The sequence below is a fragment of the Podarcis erhardii genome (genome assembly GCF_964252035.2).
Source record: "Podarcis erhardii genome assembly, chromosome: 1".
Taxonomy (NCBI): domain Eukaryota; kingdom Metazoa; phylum Chordata; class Lepidosauria; order Squamata; family Lacertidae; genus Podarcis; species Podarcis erhardii.
In genome coordinates, this window is record NC_138497.1 from 36,331,064 (window position 1) to 36,352,613 (window position 21,550).

The 21,550-nt window shown below is 41.8% G+C and overlaps 1 protein-coding gene across 3 annotated transcripts in view; it reads left to right on the top strand.

Moving 5' to 3' along the window:
- Nucleotides 1–224: 224 nt before the first annotated feature.
- HEATR5A (HEAT repeat containing 5A) overlaps nucleotides 225–21,550 on the top strand; it is a 61,567-nt gene continuing 40,241 nt past the window's right edge. For 2 of the 3 annotated variants that reach the window (XM_081857699.1, XM_081857700.1), the window contains exons 1-9: nucleotides 225–336; nucleotides 7,154–7,380; nucleotides 7,814–8,025; nucleotides 9,304–9,412; nucleotides 10,056–10,205; nucleotides 11,805–11,979; nucleotides 14,131–14,291; nucleotides 17,723–17,978; nucleotides 19,798–19,953. In XM_081857699.1, coding sequence (XP_081713825.1) covers nucleotides 7,255–7,380; nucleotides 7,814–8,025; nucleotides 9,304–9,412; nucleotides 10,056–10,205; nucleotides 11,805–11,979; nucleotides 14,131–14,291; nucleotides 17,723–17,978; nucleotides 19,798–19,953 — 1,345 coding nt within the window. In that variant the 5' untranslated portion in view covers nucleotides 225–336; nucleotides 7,154–7,254. Of the gene's footprint in view, nucleotides 337–7,153; nucleotides 7,381–7,813; nucleotides 8,026–8,100; nucleotides 8,439–9,303; nucleotides 9,413–10,055; nucleotides 10,206–11,804; nucleotides 11,980–14,130; nucleotides 14,292–17,722; nucleotides 17,979–19,797; nucleotides 19,954–21,550 lie in introns of those variants that run through there. The other variant, XM_081857701.1, reaches the window with a different exon arrangement.

The window sequence follows — 21,550 nt, forward strand, 5'->3', positions numbered from 1 at the left end:
CGCCGCCGGCGTTCGATGGCTCGGGGCCCGATTGCACGGCCCTGAGCGGCTGCTCCCGCGGGGAAGAGGGAGGGCGCCCCGAGAGGCGGCTCCTCCTCCTCCTCGTCGCCGTCCTGCTGCTGCTGATCCGCGGGGAGGCGCGGGGCTTCCCTGCTTGGCCGTGAGAAGCGGCAGCGGAGGGAGCGCTCGGCTTGCCTGGGACCCCACCCTGCGGAGCCCGCCACGCAGGCCGGCGAGCGGAGGCAGCTCCTCCTTTTCTTTCTTTCTTTCTCGGGGAGAGGAGGCGCAGGAGCCGACCCTGGCCGGCTGGGAGTCCCGTCGGGGCGCTGGTCGGAGGTAAGCTGCTCCGCTGGGGAGGTTTCTGGGGCGGGCTGAGGGGATTCAGCTGCTTGGGGGGGGGGGACACGCGTCAGTTCCCCACTGGTGGAGGGTGAGGCGGGTTGGGGGGTAGACTTTAGGTTCAATAAAGAACTGGTGTCGAGAGAGGGGACCACGGCGACCAGTCCCCCCCTTGGAACTGGTTTCTAGCCAAAGGCAGGACACCCGTCCCCTCAAAGTTTTCAGGTGTCCTTGCCAAGCCTCCGGACAAGGAAGGAAAGTGTAGCCGGGTTGGAAGGAAAGTGTCAGTCTCTTATAAAGGGCTGGGGTTGCTTGGGTCGAAAAAGAGATATTCCCAAGCCCCGGAAGCCGAGGGAAGTGCGCTTATCTCCCCCAGGAAAGCTGCTAGTGGAAGTCCTCGTGGGGTCAGCCTTCAGGATATGTGGAATAAGCACCAGTTTCTGCCTGCAGAGCTAAGCACAGACTCAGGTCCCTTAAGGCTGAGGACGAGTTACTTGCTGCCGAATTCTTATTATTGGGGTGGCTGGTAGCCTTGAATGTTTATTTTTATGTGTAAAGTAATCATTTTTGTATGCCTCTGTTGATTCTGAGTATGGAGCAGGATGGGGGGGTGGCTATTTTAGACTTACTAAATGCAAGTTGTAAGGGTGTAATTTTGTGGCTTGTGGAATAAATAAATACAGGCTCCTAATGGGCAAGAGATTCTGGCTGCCCCGTATCATGTTGCTTTGTACAAAATGTGTTCTGTCAGGCCTCTAGGAGGACATAGAGGAGGACACTTTATTTTTGTTTTGTTTTACTTTGGATCAGTAAATCTGGAGTTCATCATAACATAACAAGAACCCTAAAGGGTTAGGGCAATGGTCTGGCATCCTTTTCTCAATAGCATCCAACCAGATACCTATGGGAAGCCTGCAAGGAGAACCTGAGCACAACAGCAGGCCCCCCACCTGTACACTCTTTGATTCCTAGCAACTCGCCTTCAGTGGAATGCTGCCTCTGACAGTGGAGTCAGTATGTCACTGTGGCTAGGAGCCATTGGTAGCTTTATTTTCCATAAATTCGTCTCTAATCCTTTTTAAAAGCTGTCCAAGTCGGTGGCAATCACTACTTCTTCCTGAGAAGATTGTACATATTACCTAGATTAAAGGTGTTGGAAAAACCCACCCTTTAACCACTTGGTTGGTAGGAAAGCTTAAAGCTTGCAATCTTCCTTCCAGTTGAACTCACTGAGGCGTACAAGCTGCATAGTGTGTTAAGGAGCAACACAGAGATCTTGAGCATGCACGTTAGGAAATGCCCTGTTGCTTTTATTCATGTGATTCATTAGCTACACCTTCATCACATGGACATCCTTGGAAGGAGGGGTTCACCTTAGCAAAATAGAAACAATACATGAACTGCACAAAATCAGCAAAACTGCAGAGTAAAGAACATTCAGCATAATTAAGACACCGTGGATAACACTTAAACAGTGCCTAAGCTTGGGTGAATAAAAATACCTGGTGCCAAGTTGACATCAATGTAGAAGAAGAAGAGTTTGGATTTGATATCCCGCCTTTCACTCCCCTTCAGGAGTCTCAAAGTGGCTAACATTCTCCTTTCCCTTCCTGCCCCACAACAAACACTCTGTGAGGTGAGTGGGGCTGAGAGACTTCAAAGAAGTGTGACTGGCCCAAGGTCACCCAGCAGCTGCATGTGGAAGAGCGGAGACGCGAACCCAGTTCCCCAGATTACGAGACTACCGCTCTTAACCCCTACACCACATTGGCTCTCCAGAGAACTCTTCTCTGGGAAGAATTTCCCAATGAACTGAAATGGTTGTCTCCCCAGTTGCCACCCTCCATACCTTGGAAGATGGAGGCATACTCAGGAAAGTTCTGAGGGTGATATTGGTCAGACTGGTATAGGAAAATATGATCCAACAAGTACTTTGTATTTAAACTTTTAAAGTGAGCACCCCCACTTTGAATTAAGCTCAGAAATGGGTCAGGAGTCAGTGAAGCTGATTCAACACCAAGAAGACATAGTTCCAGCACCCATTCCCAGTTAGCAGCTGCTTCTGAAGTCAGCCTCATGTTCAGAATCAGCACAGTTCAGTGGTTTACTGGGGAGCATTGAACGCAAAGTTATGTAAAGTCTAAGACAAAATGAGAGCGGCTAAGTATTAATTCTGCTGGTATATATTGTGATATGCAGCCTAGTGGATATCTTTCTGTGTGTGTTGTATCCATTTAGACCAACAGTGTAGTCTGAAGGCACATAAGGCAACAACGTTGTTAAAGTTATCGCTGCTTGAGTTTAGCCAGCGTTGGAATGGGAGACCCAGTTTTGCCATCATGAATTCTCTAGAGCAGCCTTGCCCAACCTGGTACCTGCCAGATGTTTTGGACTACAGCCCCCATCATCCCTGTAGTCCAAAACATCTGGAGGGTGCCAGTTTGGGAAAGTTTACTCTGAAGGAAAGGTGGGATTTATTTTTCATTTTTCCACAAGTTTCTCATGAAAGAGAGCAGGTGCTAACACTCACACACAGAAATTTTCCAAGTAAAGAGTCAGTGAAACGTCTTGAGGAGCTATGGCTCAGTATCAATATATTTCTCAGAGTGGTATGCATTTTATATGTATTATTGCCTGACTCTTAACTTGTATGAGACAGCCTGGTAACCAGTTACTGACTTGCTGGCCTGGTGGGAGGGATGCTTATTAGGAGTTGACGCCTAATAAGTCAAATGCTACATCCTCCTTTCTTTTATACCAGCAAGAAAATGATGCTCCTGCTGTTTGTGATGTTTGAATGGTGACATGTGCAATATTGCAGCCTTTCTTTGAGGAACAAGGTGACGAGAGAGCAAAGCACAACTTTGCAAAAACAATCTACCAAGCTGCAGAAGCAATTTCTAGTTGCTGATGTGGCTGTGTCAAATGAGGGTTTGAAAGTTGCTACATGAAGTAAAAAAGGCACAGCTTTGCTGTTGAAAATAAATTCTTATGACCTCTGTATCTGGAAAGCATGTTAAGAAAAATGGATGGCTGGACTAGGAACCTAAAGGTTTTATTTAATATTTTTATTGTACTGTGGGCTTCAATCTGAAGTCCACCCTGGGATAGGTGGTGAAAGGAAGGCAAAATACATAGCACTTGGCATTTAGATCAGGAGGAGCTGTTCCTTAAATGTATTCCATTTCTTTACAATCACATGTACCAGTGCTATTTTATCATAGTTACAAATAACAGAACTGACATGTTGTTTCATCTGACAAAATGGGAATAGGAATATACAGTAGAAGTGGGACCTGCAACAATTTTTTGCAGGGTGGAGTGCTCTTGTTCAGTGTGTTTCAGCCCAGTGGCGTAGCGTGGGTTGTCAGCACCCGGGGCAAGGCAAGTAATTTGCGCCCCCTAACCCATGGATTTGCGCCCCCTAACCCATGGATTTGCGCCCCCTAACCCTAACCCCCAGATGTTGCGCCCGGTGCGGCCGGCCCCCCCTGCACCCCCCACGCTACGCCACTGTTTCAGCCAGTCAGTCAAGCCCTCCTCAGAGACCCTCCTTTCCCACCCTCAACAGCCACTCAGCATTCTGTGGCCAGTGAGCCTACTCAGTACTCATGGGGTGTTTGGGTGCTCCTCTCCTTATGTTTTCCCAGCCCTAAAGGTTTTTGGTATTTCCACAAACCTCAGGGTTCCATTCTTGTGGACGGTGTAGTTTTGGCAACATAAGCAGCATCAATTAAGCCTGAAGTTTGGAAATGGAGAACTGGACATTGTCTTGTCCTGAGAAGTAAAGATGAACTATGCTATGCAAGAGCAAAGGCAATCATAACTTCAAGTTAGGTTTGTCAATTTGGAAGATATAATCTCAGAAATGTAGAGTCTGAATGCATTAAAATGAAACAGACAAAGCGGGAAACTTTAGGTTGAGTTTATCTAGGTTATGCCACTCATGAATGTATATGTGCTTCTGTAGAAAGAAGTTTTAATACCCTGCCACCCACTAATAAAAAATATTACCTTGTATAAACAATCTTATTTCCTTGTTGCAGTTGCACCGTCATTTATATATGTATGCAATTATTCTTACAGTGAAATCCTAGCCATGTCTATTCAGAAGTAAGTTCTGTGGAATTCAGTTGGGTTTACTACCAGATAATAGAGTTAGGATTGCAGCCTTAGTCAGAAAAAGGGTGTTTCCTTTATATGAGCAAGCATGGAAATTGCAGCACATACACACAACACTTCCCCTCCCCCCAAGTTACAGATTTTGGCAGTAAAAAGGTTTCTTGGTTTAAATAAATAATATACATACTTACATACATACATACATACATTATGATGCAGGGATATTTTCCCTGTGCTTTTTTTCAGTCCTGTCCAGAAAGCTTTATTGAGATTTCTCAAAAAAACAAAAATTACGTAATAACAAACAGGACACATAAGACATACCTTTACGATGAACTTAGTCTTGGTGTTACTTGTGAATGCACAGGAAAAAAGAGAAAACTCAAACAATCATGAATAAATTATCCAGACAGTAATATGGAAAGCCATCAAAGATAATTTATAGATTTTAAGTTAAAGCCCAAACACACAACACTTAAACTCCTTACACATCTTCATGTGTTTGCTAGAATGTAACAACACAATCAAATTCATGTCTGTTCAGAAGTATACCCTGTTTTGTTCACTAGGGCTTACTCCTACGTAAGTGTATAGGATTGACTCCTCAGGTTTGAATTATATAAACACTTTGTTTCAATACGTGCAGGACAAATTGATTGTATAGGTGGCAAACTGGGCATGTACATCAGGCTATCGTGGAAACAAATCCTTGGTATGTCTGCAGAATCACATTTGCACCTGGTAAAAAGATAGCTATGCCTACACACATTGCTAGGAGATTTTGGATCAGATGCCACTGCAATTCCTAAGGCGTTGGATAGCATTAAATGTCTCATCGTATCTTTGAAAGGCTTGTGCCAGTTTGGACCTAGTAGCTATATAGCATTGGGGAATAGCCCCTAATAATGTAACAGGAATCACACAGCTCACAAATCCGTTTGCTTTGCCATGCTACCCCTGAAATATAACTTCAGAAATATAAGCATCATTTTTATGTAGATCAATTTGCAAAATTCCGTGAGAAATGTCTTATCTTGTGTATTTACCTGGAATTAAGCTTATGGATTTCAATAATACTTCCTAAGTGAGCTTAGAAAGATCACAACCTAAGTGTAAATTATAGATAACTTAAATTGTACACTAGAGGAGTTTATTTCTATGTTTAGAAAGCATCTAGCATAACAGTATAAATAATAAATAGGACCTTTCTCTTGAATTACATCAGATAATCAGATCTCACTGGACTGCCCAGTTGCATTCATGTTTAGCTCTCATCTGAGCTGTAGAAATTCCTCCCTTCCTCCACTAATTCATTCTGTTAGAAAATAAAGAAGATATCCTTGTGTCCTATGGAGAATCCTCTTTTATTTTTTCTGTCCCCTCTGCCCCATCCAAGATACATATATTTGTACCCCATAACCAGTATTCCTGAGGAAATCTACTTCCAGAAGGAAATAAATCAACCTCTGTACTGTATCGATAAGGGGGGGGGGACTTACCAGATTTTGCGTTTTGTATCCTCCTTTATAAATTCCAATTAAAACTGAAAGCAGAAATAAATTGTGGTTCGACATATAACTGATTCATGCTCAGAAGGTAGAGTCATTTACAGTACTATTGTATTCCTAGCTCAAGTACTAGCTCTGGGTGTAATTTGAACCTGGGTGAATATATTTTTCAAGAATAGCTCTTTCTTTAGTCCATTTGTGTGTGTGTGTGTGTGTGTGTGTGTTTGTTTGTTTGTTTGTTTGTTTGTTTCACGGTCCTTGGAGTCTCCAGATCAAGGGGATGTGTGTTAAAAGATGTGATCAACCTTCTTTAACCTGGATGGTTCTGGTGTTGTTGACATGAGTAATTCTCCAGTTAAAAATAGGGTGCAAACTTAATTTATAGCAGTAGGATGTTGGTGTATATTGATCTACATTTTGTTCATGTAGAATTGGTGTTTATTGTTACATGTAGCTATTCCATTTTGATGTGTGCAGCAAATGTTACAGTAAATATGAGCACATGATCTGGTCTCTCTAACTGCTCCTTCCTGGCTACCTTTTCCATGTAATTTTGTAATATTGCTAATTGTGTGCTTGCTCAATAGTGTGGGTGAGGGCCTATTAGCAAATGCAACTTGCTGCTTGAAATCTCTGTGAGTTGTGATACCACTGCTTATCTGTTTCTCTTGAAACTCCCAAATAATTATTTCTTCTCATAAAGTAGTAAGGTGTATTGTGACAGTATTTCTTCCTATAGGCATTTTTGATTGGTTACTGTGAGAAAAGGATGCTGAACTAGATGGGCTATTGGCCTGATCCAATACTTCTTCTGATGCATATGATGTTAACAGTGCTGAAAATTAATTTATGGCACCCTGGTCTTCTAAATGAGCATTATTGAGAAGAAGCAAAATACCTTGTACATCCTTTCTAGATGTTTGGCAGCTATAAAATTGTACCTATGATGCTGGTGACTGTTCCACAGGTTCTGCTTCAGTTGAAATGTGTCACCCTGGGCTCCCTTGGGAGAAAGGATGGGGTGGAAATTGAATAAATAACAGCAGTATGTTACAAATGTTCTAGCAAAGTGATCACTGTACCTCATTCTGACTTTTTTTTTTTTTTTTGCTGGAGGAGAAGCTCTTAAGATTGAGCATTAAAATTCAAACATTCTGTGATTTAATATATTTGTGTTTGTGCAGGTATTCCATTTCGTTCATCCTGTGAATACTAATATCCCTTAGCTACAGTCTTGTGTCTTCATGAGTGGCTTTCAGATAGTGAGAAAGAAACGCTTTAAGGCATGGAGTTGGCTCACAGCTTTTTGCTTAATAAAGAGGCCTATAACCAACTGGGCGAATTTCAGAAAGCAGAGTTTGTTTTCGAGTGGCTGAGGTTTTTGGAAAAACTTTTGCCAGCAACCAGCCGGGTGAGTATTGTACAACTGGAATGAAATAACATTTTGAGAAAATTGTCTTTTTTAAATACTTTCATCTCCTAAGTGGACCACAATCCTAACCAGTGTGTGCTCGGGAGAAGTCGTTGTTTAGCCAAAGATAGGGGACTGTTAAGGGTTGGCTAGATGGCAGAAGCAGTGTGGTGTGTGTGCATCCGATTTTGAGACTGACTTAGACTTGAATGGGTCTGAGCCTAGTTCAGAAAGGGGTGAGGCTTTTCAAGCTGAGGATGTTCACATTCAGACCCAACCACAATTTGAACTTAGCCTTGTCTCTAACTGTAAAACCAAACTTGTGTATTTTATCTTATATTTTATACTGTGAACTGCCCTGAGATCTAGTGATGAAGGGCAGTATATGAATTTAAATAAATAAATGAACTACTTATTCTTTTTATGTTTTCAGGCTGATATAAAGGAAAAACAGAGCAAACTTGTTGAACAGCTGATATCTTTATTAACCAGTTCCCCAGGGCCTCCTGCCAGACAGCTTATTGCCAAGAATCTTGCTATAATATATAGCACTGGGGACACGTTTTCTGTGCACCAAACAATTGATAAATGCAATGAACTTATTCGCAGTAAAGATGATTCACCAAGCTATCTGCCTACAAAACTGTAAGTCTGGAAAGGTCCTGTGAAGTCATATTAGAATATTCCTCCTTCATTTTAAAACAGCAAAGTGTCTGTGGCGCATTAAATAAAAACTAACAAATTGATTGTGACGAGCTCTGTAATTGATAGCAGGAGTGACTTCCAGTTTCTGTCGACCCAGGCAAGAGAGTCATAGTGGGCTCCACTTGCTATACCGTACTACGCACAGGCCTTTCCTCCCCTTTCCTCCTGTCCCTTTTTCTCATTACATCCCTTTGCAGGAACGAGACTAAAATGGGGTGGTGGAGTAGAATGGTCCAAAAAGATCCCATATTCATTGGTGCAACTAGAGAGTTTGAGCCTATATGGTAGCAGAGACTGCCATGAAAAATGTTATCATTGCTAGGTGTATGGAGATGAATTCACAATATATGAATGTTCCAGAAGGCTTTGGAAGGGGGAGTAGAATGCATACATGGTCTTGGAATCACGATAGAGCAGGAAGAAGTCCTGCTGAGAAAAATCCCTTCAGGCTCAGATGAGGACCAGAAAGCTCAATCCCAATGAGATAGGAAAGGCATGCTGGGATCCTTCTGGCCTCGTAGCTTTGCTCATTGGTAGGTCCACATGGGCTAGTCCATCACACCCATTTATGTTGGCTTGTTGCTTGTTATGGCCATCACCATTGCTTGCATTTGCTGGACACCCTCTAATGGGTGGCAAGGCAAATCAGGAGGGGAGAACAGTAAGCAACAGTGGCTGTTGCTCCCCCTCACTACAGCTGGGCTTCAACTATGTGCCCTGACAGATACCCAGCTGTGCTAACTGATGTTGACAGGGATGGACAAGAGCCTACTTTTTCAGACATGCCTGATATTAAAGTTTATGCCAATGTCACAATGTCGCTGGTTTTGCAGTGGTGGGTTATGTATCACAGACCTCCTGTTGTTTTGTGACAGAGCAGATGAACATGGCTGCCCTGGTGATCTGGCTTCTTTCTTTATTCAGATAGATCCATTAAGTTGTAAACTGCCTTGAAAGAGGATCATCCAATTTTTTCCTTTTTCTGTATGATTGTGAAATCAGTTTAGCTTTTTTTAAAAAAAAGTGTTGATCATGCAATTTAGCAATACAGCAGTTTACTTCCTAAGTAATTTAATACTAAATTGCTTTTTGTAATTGTAAGCTTCAGTTGTGCATGATAAAATGCTGGCATCGTATAACTTACTAAGAACATTTTGTTAAACATATGTTGATTGACTGCCATTTCCCCCCCTTTCCTATTCTCTGTTTTTTTAAAAGTGCTGCAGTGGTTTGTTTGGGCTATTTGTACAAAAAACTGGGAAGAATTTTGGGCAACAGCTTTGTGGATACTGTCGGGAATATCCTTAAAGCAATGAAGAATGCAGAGGTAAGGAAGCATGAAACAAGTTGGGTGGGTTGACAGTTGGAAAAAATGCCCAAAGAAGACTTATTTCTAGAACATTATATTTATTAGGAGAAAATGTTTCCCAATAGGAGAGTACTGTTTGATTATGAGGCTTGACAATTACCTTTGGGTGCATATTTTTAGAATCATCTTTCTATTGCTGCCCAGGGCTCCTTTGGGAGGAAGAGAAGAATATAAATTGAATGGATGAATGAATTTTAAATAAGCATAAATTATTGTATAAGATGAAATAATATTATTAATTCATTAGCATACTTGCAAAGCTACTTTAGTCTTGAATCAAACTTCATAAATAAATTTGTTTTGCTTTAGAAGAGTATTCCTCCTACAGAATTTGAGATCTCGAATAGTGCAGAGACTAGAATGCTGCGGTTTGTGTGAGATAATTAATCTTCCAGTTTCCACTCCTGCCATGAAGTTCACTAAGGGGGCCTTGGGCAAGATCTCGCAATCTAGCTTACCTCACATGATTTCAGTAGAGTAATGCTAAAAACATTACTCTAAACTTGCTCAAGGAAGAATGGGACGAAAATGTAACTAATGAGTAGATAAAATAATGTCCTTTAGTTGAAAACCACATGACCTTTTCCTCTTGTCTTGTTAGTCTCAAGGGCGGTATGAGATCATGCTAAGTTTGCAAAATATATTGAAAGGTCTGGGAGTTGCTGCTATTCCATGTCACAGAGATATTTACAAAGCTGCCCGTTCATGCTTAACTGATAGATCAATGGCAGTTCGCTGTGCTGCTGCAAAGGTAAAGTGCCCTATTAATTGTTTTTAGTAATTAATCTTCCTGTATACAGTTGCATATGTTAAATGGAGGATAAAAGAAAATCAATTGTCTCCCTCTCTCTCACGGCACAGAAAAGATTTTTCTTACATTTTGCAATTCAGTTGGTAAAAAATACATCCATGTAATATTTTTGCTAGGAAGCTTTTTCCACCATGAACATAAATGGCTGTATTTTTGGTCAGTTTTCTGTGCAACCTGTATTGTAGAATTTGTACATCTTATCCAGCTGTACTTTTTATCATGATTATGATTAAATTTATATATCGCCCTATACCCGGAGGTCTTAGGGTGGTTCATAGAACAAAATCAAAATATAAAACCACGAAATATATACCGTATTTTTTGCTCTATAAGACTCACTTTTTCCCTCCTAAAAAGTAAGGGGAAATGTGTGTGCGTCTTATGGAGCGAATGCAGGCTGCGCAGCTATCCCAGAAGCCAGAACAGCAAGAGGGATCAATCCGCTGCTTTGCTGTTCTGGCTTCTGGGATTCAGAATATTTTTTTTCTTGTTTTCCTCCTCCAAAAACTAGGTGCGTCTTATGGTCTGGTGCATCTTATAGAGCGAACAATACAGTAATCAAAATAAAAACAAAATACCCCCCCCCCTTTTTTTAAAGGGCATAGGATTTTGCAGTCTTGACTGCCATTGTATAAATAAAGCCCCACAGATTAGAGTAAAAAGCACATGTTTTAGTAATCGGGTCAAGTTTTATTATTTTATTCCTTTTTTCTTTTACATTTATATCTCACCTTTTCCTCAAGGAGCTTAAGTTCTCTTCCTGTGTTCAGTCTACAGTCAATTTATAAGCAAAGTATAAATTGACATGAACAGATTTAAAAAAAAAAAACCAGTTTGAATTTGTGTGATTTGAAGTTAATATTAATTCCTATATATTACAAACTTGTATTAGCACTCTGGCCCAGAAGGTGTTGAATATCTTGTCACCAAAGTGCATCACCCTGCCAAGTTTAGAATACTTTAAAATAATGTACACCAGTGAGGTTGAAGTCCTTTCATTTTTTAAAAATAATTTTATTTATATACCGTATTTTTCTGTCTATAAGATGCCCCCATGTATAAGACGCCCCCTATTTTGGGGGACTCTGATTTAATAAAATGTAGGGAGATGTATCTGTGTATAAGACACCCCCAACTTTTTGACATTATTTTTTAGGAAAAGAACCTGGTCTTATACACGGAAAAATACGGTAATTGATTTTACAGCATACAAGAATTCAAAAAACCCCACAAACAAATTGATCTGTTTGCCTCACACCTGTCAGTGGTTGTGTAGCCACATTCTGCACTAATCGAAGCTTCTGAACCATTTTCAAAGTCAGCTCCGTATAAAGCACATTGCAGTAGTGCAATCTTGAGATCAGCAGAACATGATTACTTTAGCAGGTTATCCTTGCTTAGATAAGGGTGGTAGTTGGACCACCAGATTAAGTTGGCAGAAGACACTCCACAGTTCATTGCATTGCACTTGTGCAAAAAAGACTGAACCTATTTCTTTTCTTGTTTCCCTGTTTTTGTTTTTGTTTTTGTTTTATATAGTGTCTTCTTGAACTGCAGAGCGAAGCAAGTTTTATGTGGAGTACAGATCTGGATAGTGTTGTAACTCTGTGTTTTAAATCGTTTGAAGGGTCAAATTATGGTGTACGAATTGCTGTTTCTAAGCTTTTAGGCAGTGTGTTAGTGAGTGCTGTAACATCTAAACAAGACGGCACAGGTAAATTTATTAGGGTTTCTTTCTTCCTATGTCGATGTGAGAAAATAAATAATAATAATATAATATATTATTTATACCCCACCCATCTGGCTGGGTTTCCCCAGCCACTCTGGGCGGTTTCCAACAGAAGATTAAAACATCAGTCACTAAAAGCTTCCCTAAACAGGGCTGTAATGTAGAAATTATTGGCAAACTGCAGTAAATAGTGAACAGCCTTCAAAATAGATGTGGTTTTAACAAATGACAATATATTGTATATCCCCCCTGCCATGTGAAGGTTTCGATCACTTGCTGGAATTAAAATGCAATCAGAACATATACGGTTGGGATTTAAGAATAACTTCATTTGAAAGACACATGCACACAGCTTCACACAAGCATAGAAAGAAGAAATCAGGGTAGCAGAAATTAAAAGTAGCAATGGTGTTCTGTCAGCCTGTACTCTCAAACTCATACCGATAGGAGCAGGGCTTCAGTCCTAAAGACCTCTCTGTCTGTCTCTGTCTCTGTGTGTCTCTCTCCCCACCCCCTGAGCACACTTCTCTAGTTTTTAAAACCTTGGCATCCGTACAAGGTGGTGTACTTCAAGTGCAGTACCCCATTGGCTCACTGTCTGAGCTTTCTCCCCATGTGACTTTGCCCTACACCCTAGAAATCAGATGTGTGCTGAGTGTTTCAGCAAGACTGGTGCTTGTACTTTTCCATTCTTATACAAACCCACCCATAAACCTGACCACATCTAAACTTCCAGTTGACAACTGGAAACTGATTTCAGATGACTAAGCTTATATATAAGATGCATTTGGCTGTAGCTAAAGAGGGATGCGGGTGGCGCTGTAGTCTAAACCACAGAGCCTAGGGCTTGCCAATCAGATGGTTGGCGGTTCGAATCCTGTGACGGGGTGAGCTCCCATTGTTTGGTCCCAGCTCCTGCCCACCTAGCAGTTTGAAAGCACATCAAAGTGCAAGTAGATAATTAGGTACCGCTCCGGTGGGAAGGTAAACGGCGTTTCCGTGTGCTGCTCTGGTTTTCCATAAGCGGCTTAGTCGTGCTGGCCACATGACCCAGAAACTGTATGCCGACTCCCTCGGCCTATAGAGCGAGATGAGCGCCGCAACCCCAGAGTCGTCCGCAACTGGACCCTAATGGTCAGGGGTACCTTTGCCTATAAAGAGATCAATTATAGATGCAAATAAATCTATAACAGTTTATCCATGGGATATAGGAGTCAGCAGCATTGGCATGATCTATTGTGTTCCAAAATGGGCATCACTGTGGATAAACACCCAAGGCAGACAAAGCAGGGAATAACAGAAGGAAAAAGAGAGAAATGGCAGTTAATATAGGGGTGGAATGACTGTGAAGTCATGTTTCAACTTGAATAGCCTGTTCCTAATCGAAGCACTCCTTAGTGGACAACTGATCCAACTTGGATTCTTTTAATGTGCTCCATTCTCATTTCAATAACACTTAGAATGATTCGTGATATTGAAGTTTTACTTCTAGGCCTGCTGCTCCCCTTAGATAAATTTGGAAATGAACAGTATTTTTTTCTAAGCCTGAAACTACCAGTAAAATGTGTTTGCTTTCACTTATCTCTTCCATTATGTACTGTAGTAAAAATAAACAACAACCCTGTAGTTTACCTGGATCAGGAATTATACTGTGTATAAGTCTTGTGAAGCCATCTTCCTCATCCAGGAAACCAAATGAAAATATTCCTGTGAGTGCATGCACTGACAACTGTGTGTATTCCTCCCAAAGCTTATGTTCATTGATATTTAGCCATATGTACCTTCAGCCAGTGTCTCCAGTGAACAGTAATAACTTCATCACATTTTGTTTTATTTATTACATTTATATACCTTTATCTTCCGAGGAGCTCAAGGTGGTATACATGGTTTTTCAAGGTGGTTACATAAGGCTCAAACACATATGCTGTGATCCTCTGTGCATACTTGAAAGTCCAATGAATTTAGATTTACTGCAGATAAATGTTCATAGGATTAGACTGAACTTCAGACCTTTAACCCAATAACTACGTCGTATGAACTGAATGTTTAAGTTTAGTTATGATGCCTGAGACTTTGTTGTAACACAGTAGAAACTAATAAATAAATGTGGATGCATTTCCCCCCTCATTGAATAAGCATCTGCCAGACAAAATGTTCGCAAGATCTCATTTGAAGAAGCCTTGGAACTTCTGGGTACAGGTTTCCTTCGGGGAAGTACAGGATTTCTACGAGCCAGTGGTGATATTCTGAAAGGGACAAGCTCGGTCAGCAGGGATGTTAGAGTTGGAGTCACTCAGGTTTGATTATGTTATATATTGTAAAAGTTACTATTCTGTTTTTTGTTTTCGTTTTTCTGTGAAAGTATTATTGCATGGTAGTATGTATTGAACTAGTTACCGTATTTTTCGTCCCATAGGATGCTCCGTCCCATAGGACGCACCTACTTTTGGGGGGGGGGGAATTAAGGAAAAAATTTTTTTCTTTATTTCCCCCCCCCCAAACCAGGTCGGGGAACAGTGGGATGGCGGTGCTGCGCCTCCCCGCTGTCCCCCGAGCTTGTGGGGCTGGCCAATGTCTGCCTGGCGGGAGGGGCGCTTTGCTTCAGGGCGCCCCGCGCGTCGGGCGGCAGGCTACTGTCCGCAGCATGGGGAGCCCTCTGTTTCAGGGCGCCCCACGCGCCCCCCGTCGCAAGGCTTGCCGACACCTGTGCGAAGCACGGGGCGTCCTCCGGAGGGCGCCCCGTGCTCCGCGCTGCAGGCTGCCGCCCGCAAGCCATGCGCACCCGGGGGGATCTCCCCCCGGCACGCAAGGCTTGCGGGCACCTGCGCGAAGCATGGGGCATCCTCCGAAGGGCGCCCAGTGCTCCGGCTGCCGGCTGCCGCCCGCAAGCCATGCGGGCCCGGGGGGAGATTCCCCGGGTGCGCAAGGCTAGCGGACACCTGCGCGGTGTCCACCTTCGGAGGACGCCCCGTGCTCCGCACTGGTGTCGGCAAGCCTTGCGCACCCGGGGGATCTCCCCCCGGCACGCAAGGCTTGCGGGCACCTGCGCGAAGCATGGGGCATCCTCCAAAGGGCGCCCCGTGCTCCGTGCTGCCGGCTGCCACCCGCAAGCCTTGCGCTCCCGGGGGGAGATCCCCCGGTTGCGCAAGGCTAGCGGACACCTGCGCCGAGCACTGGGCGTCCTCCGGAGGGTGCCCCGTGCTCCACGCTGCAGGCTGCCGCCCGCAAGCCTTGCGCGCCCGGGGGAACTCCCCCCGGGCATGCAAGGCTTGCGGATAGCTTCCTGGAGCCTGGAGAGCGAGAGACGTCAGTGCGCACCGACGCCTCTCGCTCTCCAGGCTTCAGCGAAAGCCTGCATTCGCCCCATAGGACGCACACACATTTCCCCTTCATTTTTGGAGGGGGAAAAGTGCGTCCTATAGGGCGAAAAATACGGTAATTGATTTTACATGTTAATATTTTACAGGCTTCGACAGAAGACTAATTACTTGTCTTCTAATATTTCTCGGTGTTTTACTTGGATGCTAATGGTGCTTATTTCTCTTTTTGAAAGAGAAATTAATTTGCTAATAATGAAATTATTTTCATGTTTAGAATTTTCTTTCATAATGCTTGAGTTAGTTCATTGTCTTTTAATTTATTTTTTAAAAATGTTTCTTAACATTCAAAAACCCTTCTGCTTTCATTTAAGAGCTGTTATATTCTGCAGCTTGCAATGGTGAGCCTTCTCTGTGATCTGGTTCGCGTGTCACATTAAACCTTAGTTAAAATAAACTATGGCTTGATGTGAATGAGCAGTGCGCTTGTGCATGCTGCTGAAATCGCAGGAGCTTTGCTCCTCCTTCACTTGCTGCTGCTGCACCGCCGGGAAACCAGGCATGGTCTGACTTGTTGCCTCATCTGAACCTGGGCTCATGATTTGTTTCTCTCTAAAACCTTGGCTTTCACTCGTGGTTTGTGTGAGAAACAAACCATGAGCCTGACTTGTTTCCCACAAACATGTAATTGCTCTTAGCTGATGTCTGAAAGAACTTGTTCCTTGATTAAGCATTAATAAAGCAACTTAAATGACACATCTTTCACATTTTTTTGGATCAGTGACTCTCAAGGACAGAGAGCCATGGCAGAGAGAACTAACTAATCTCAGAGCAGTTTCATATTTAGCAATTTAGTATCTGAGAATTTTAGTTACAGAGTCAGTAGAGCTGAGGATTTTTGTGACATGAATGCAAATCTGGTATGGGGGAGGGGATTAATACTTTGCCATCTGTTAATTGATTGCCCTTCATAGGGTGCCAGTATGAAGTGACACCCAAATCCCCTCCCCAGTAGGGCCAATGCTTTAAAAAATCTTGCTGTATTATTGAAACACTAATTCATTCCTTCTCTTCTCCCCATACCATCCAACAAGCAAACCACCCTGCTGCATGGTGAGGCCAGCTGTCCCTTCAAAATACCCTAACTAAAATAAAAATAAAGCTACAGTTTCTTCTTTAAACAATTCCATCATACATGGAAGTCCAGAACCTGTAGCAGGCTACTCAGGAAAATTATTTTAGGGCTGTTTCTGCCGCACATTTTTGAAGAAAAAGAATTGTGTTTTCATTTCTAAAGCCTGAAGGGAATATGCTTAGAAAATGTATTCAGCTAAACTACAAAAGATCTTGTCCTCCAACTACTTCTTTTCTCTGTGCTCAAATAAAATAATGTTGAAGCCTGTTTGGTTTTTTTAATTCCAAAGTTAGATTGCCATAAAATAACTCTCTCGTAACTACCGTAATTCAATATATTGGTGGGGTACACCTAATGAGTCCTGTCACCAAAAGTCCTGTGTGAGGGCTTCGACTTATGCAATGGGTTTTCCTTTCCCCCATGACCCAGAAATTGTTTCGGGGTGCAGGAGAACCCTGAAAATAGTGCTCAGGAGGAGAGGTTGATAATTCTATCTGGCATTCTGCAATGCTTGTGCTAACAGATCATCATAGTGCAACACTGATTTTCTTTCTGGGTGTTTCTTCCCAATGTGATTCTCAATGTGGATGTAGTATTTATGAGGTTGACCTATTAACTGCATTGAGTTGAAGTTGATACCCAGTAAGATAATTTTTTCTTCAGAATAAGGGCTCTCTATATTCTTCCATTCTGTTCTGATTCATGAAGTTGCAAACAGTTAAAATTCATTTGTAATAAGGAGGAATAGTCCAGTCATGGCAAACATTTAAAAAATAAAACCTGTAGGGTGAGGGTAAAAATGCCCTAATTCCCACAAGCGTGTAGTTTATTGTAACCTAATAATTCTCAAATTTCATTTTGCACTAAATGTGGTGCTACATGCAGAATATTAAATTGGTGAAAGGTCTTGCATACCGATGCCAAATGCAACAGTTTACATAACAAGTAATAGCTGTTTCTCTTGCTCTGCTATTAAATATAAAAGAGGAAGAGGCTGAATGAACTAGCTGCCTTGTCGCTACTGGTTTAATTTAAAGCAGTTTTTGCCTCCAACATAGTATCTAAATTTGGCTTATATGACTAAAAGTCAGTTTTTTTCCACCTTACTTCACATAATGAAGCTGGAAACATGTTGTCTTCAAAAAAATCAACAAAATTATTTTGGTGTCCTGTTAATATTATTTAATGGTAGCCTTTATGACTTCTTTAATACTGCATAATATTTTTGAGAAGATTTTGATGTAAAAACATTGCATTTTAATCAAATCTCTTTCAGGCATATGTGGTATTTATCTCCACGCTGGGAGGGCAGTGGCTTGAAAGGAATTTTTCTGCCTTGCTTTCCCATGTTCTGGACCTCGTTTCCCAGTCTCACCCTAAAGCTATTCAGACTCAGATGGACGCTATCTGCCGCCGCCGCTGTATTTCATTTATCCTCCGAGCTACAGTAGGAGGCCTTCTTGGGGGGAAAGCTCAAATTGCAACTGCCAAGGAGATTTGTCAAGCCATCTGGAAGCTGAAGAAAGTTGTGGGTATGGGACTAACAAGATTATGTGCTCTCCCTTCCCCCTCCTTTTCACTAGTACTTTGTATCATTTCCTAATCTGCTCATGAAGGCTATGCAGTACTGTTTGCATCTCCAGCGATGCCTTATCTGAAAAAAAAATCCACATGGGCCTTTGGGATTCATTTCAGAATAATAATTAAAATACCTATCAGTTCCTTTAATATTTCTCCATAATTTAGGTTAAGGTTATTATGTGAAGGGTAAGTCTGATGACTGACTAAAAGCCATGGGAGTCAGAACTGCATGTTGTGTACCAGGGACGCGGGTGGTGCTGTGGTCTAAACCACGGCGCCTCTTGGGCTTGCCAATCAGAAGGTCAGCGGTTTGAATCCCCGTGACAGGGTGAGCTCCTGTTGCTCTGTCCCAGCTCCTACCAACCTAGAAGTTTGAAAGCATGCTTGTGCAAATAGATAAATAGGTACCACTGCAGCGGGAAGGTAAACGGCGTTTCTGTGCGCTCTGGCTTCCATCATGGTCCTCCGTGTGCCAATAGTGGTTTACTCATGCTGGCCACATGACACAGAAAGCTGTCTGTGGACAAACGCCGGCTCCCTTGGCCTGAAAGCGAGATGAGCACCACAACCCCATAGTTGCTTTTGACTGGAATTAACTGTCCAGTGGTCCTTTACCTTTACTTTTTACCTTATTGTGTATCACTGACTTCTAGCTGTTGAGGATTTTCCACTGGTGTGGGAATCATGCACATATTCATTGGTTATGAACTTCCCTGTGGCATCAAGCTAGTCATCATCAAGATAAAATAACCATATGGTCCATTTGTCTCTCTCAGAATGGGAGGTTTGTGTTTGTACACTGCATCTATGAACGTTGTGTCAGAAATGCTGGAATCTAGATTATGACAATCCAGTGGGCTTGAAGGCACTGACAACCACTTGATAGGTGATGACTTCAAGCCCTTCTTCTTACTGCAGGGATCGTCTGCAGTACCAGTTTTCCATTCTTTGGGGGCAAGTATGAGAAGACAGGGCCTCTGGGAGCATATGGGCCCCCAGCCACTCATTGCTACTCAAATATATAGGTTTCAAAACGGAGAATATTTAGGCTAGTTTGGTTCTGAAGCAGGATATGGAGGTGACATGCTTAACCAGGGCTTACTGTTAATCAGAATTTTGAAATTGGCTTCAAACCTTTGATTCAAATAATGGTTAATAGCCAACTCTTCTTCAACTTAAATGTGGTTAAGATTGGTACTAGCAGTAAGGGCTATTCACACTTGAAAGGGAAGTGACTGTGAGAATGGAATGTGGGATTCCACGAACTGCTTCCATGTCTAAGCGATTGGGAGAGTTTTATGTGCACACCAGTTTATTGACTGAAGTGCCCTTCTACCTACTTTTTCCTCTCAATTGACTTGGGCCCAAATTCAGAGGAAGTTAATCATGCCATTAAAATCAATAGGGCAAGTTAGCTTTGACTCATTAATTTCAGCTGTCCTTCCGTGTGAGTAACGTTCTCTGGATTTGGGCCTATATGTTTGCCACAACATGGCATCAAAATATTGTCTCCCATACTCTTTTAACAAGCACATGTCTATTTTCTTCTACACATGCGCAGATACAGAGAATATCTGCGAAGTTGGTTGTCAGCTGATCTTTGTTTTTTTGCTACTCAATGTCTCCTGCCATCAGTGTTTTCATGGAGCCCCACTTTTACTGCAAAACCGTATTAGATATGGTTGATGTACCAGCCATCTCTTCCTAGTCTTTTAAGTCTCTTGTTTTGTCTAATGTAGCAAAGATCACACAATTCTTTCATATTACTAGATGCTGCCATGAGTGACAGTAACGTGGAAACCCGTGTTGGTACGACAGATGTGGTAGCAAGCCAGCATATGCTTATATGTTCCTTGGAAGAGCTTGGAAACCTCATTCAGAATTTAGGCACTACCGCTGCACCTGTGCTACAAGATTCTAGTACAGGTAATGGATCATACCTTTTGTTCTCCATGATTTTGTGAAATGTATGTTTTGGATCCTTGAGACTTTGGACTCATTATATAAAAAATCAGTTTAAGAAAACAAAATGTTATGGGTACCTTGATCTAATCCAGCTTGCTGCAGGATTAAAGCAAGTTCTAATACAGGTTCAGATAACCCCAATTGTCTCTCTCTGTGTGTGTGTGTGTTTTAAATCCTTATTGGATAAAGATTCTGTGTTAGTTCAGATAATATGTAGGAGATCTTGATGAGTGGGCTTTTGGAATCAGTTTTCATGCTGTCAAGGGGAGTGTGGGACTCTGTGGAAAGCCCTCCTGTCAGATGACAAGAAAATAAACAACTATCTGACTTTTCGAAGACACATGAAGGGAAGTCTAGGGAAGATTTTAATGTTTGATGTTTTCCTGTGGTTTTATAATTTGTTTGAAGTCATATGAGTGGCATATAAATAACAACAACAACACAGATTTGAAGTTCATTACTCTGTTTTCTTAAACTGTGTGTAGGACACAAAATACTCTGGCTCTTAGTTAAAATAAGTATATTCTCTATATATATTTATTTTTTTATTTAGGCCTTCATCCAATTTGCATTTACTTAGGAGTAACTGTTATCTGAAAATAGTAATACTTGTTTCTAATTAAATAAAATGTTAGAACTTGGCTGCACATCTTACAAAAAGAGTATTTTAAAGAAATATAATGAGAAAAGAGCTGTTCAGTACTCACAGCAGACTCTGAAGGTGAATTGTTGCAATTGTGATAAGTTTCTCAGAATTATTTCCCCTACTAAAGGTAACTTAGCTTTGTACAACACTACAATAGTGTTATGGAATAATAATGTTTATTGGTTAGAAAGCACCTTAAAGTCACTATGCCCTGTATAGAAATTGTGGTTGGTAGGTGTTCCTCCAGGTTTATAAACTAATCAAAGATTAGAAAGCAGGAGGAAGGTAAAAGGGGAAGGAGTGTCCATGGGAAAACACCTGAAAGGGTGTGTGTGTGTGTGTGTGTGTGTGTGTTTCGATGCGATCATAAAGGAAAAGTGGGTTTTAGGTAGAATATCTGAGTGATAGGGAGCTGCAAGTGAAAAGGCAAATAAAAGAGAGAGTAATCTTACATATAAAGATTGGATACTTTAGTATCTAGGTAGTATCTAGCCAAGAAGATACAGGGAGAAAATATCGACTGTGGAAAAATTTGAAAGTAAGTACAAGAAGTTTAAATGAAGATGAGGGACGATGGGATGGCAATTAAAAGAGTAAAGGAATGAGCATAAAATTATAATATGGGCACCATTATATCAGATGAATGTTGCGCCAGTAGTCAATGCAGGAAGCCATAAGACAGTGAACAATTTATTTTGATAGTGTACGTAGAGAGAAAATGAGATAGCTTGACCAAGAGCAGGAAAAAACAGGAAAATAAGATAATTAAAATATTTGAAGTTTCTGAGCTTGATGAGAAAACTAGCAGTTACATGGTCAAGAGCAAGACGAAACATCCTAGAATTTATGACATGAAGCACCCTAGAATTGCTTAGTATGGTGTTCATTAGTGTGTTCAGAAGTCAGTTGTGA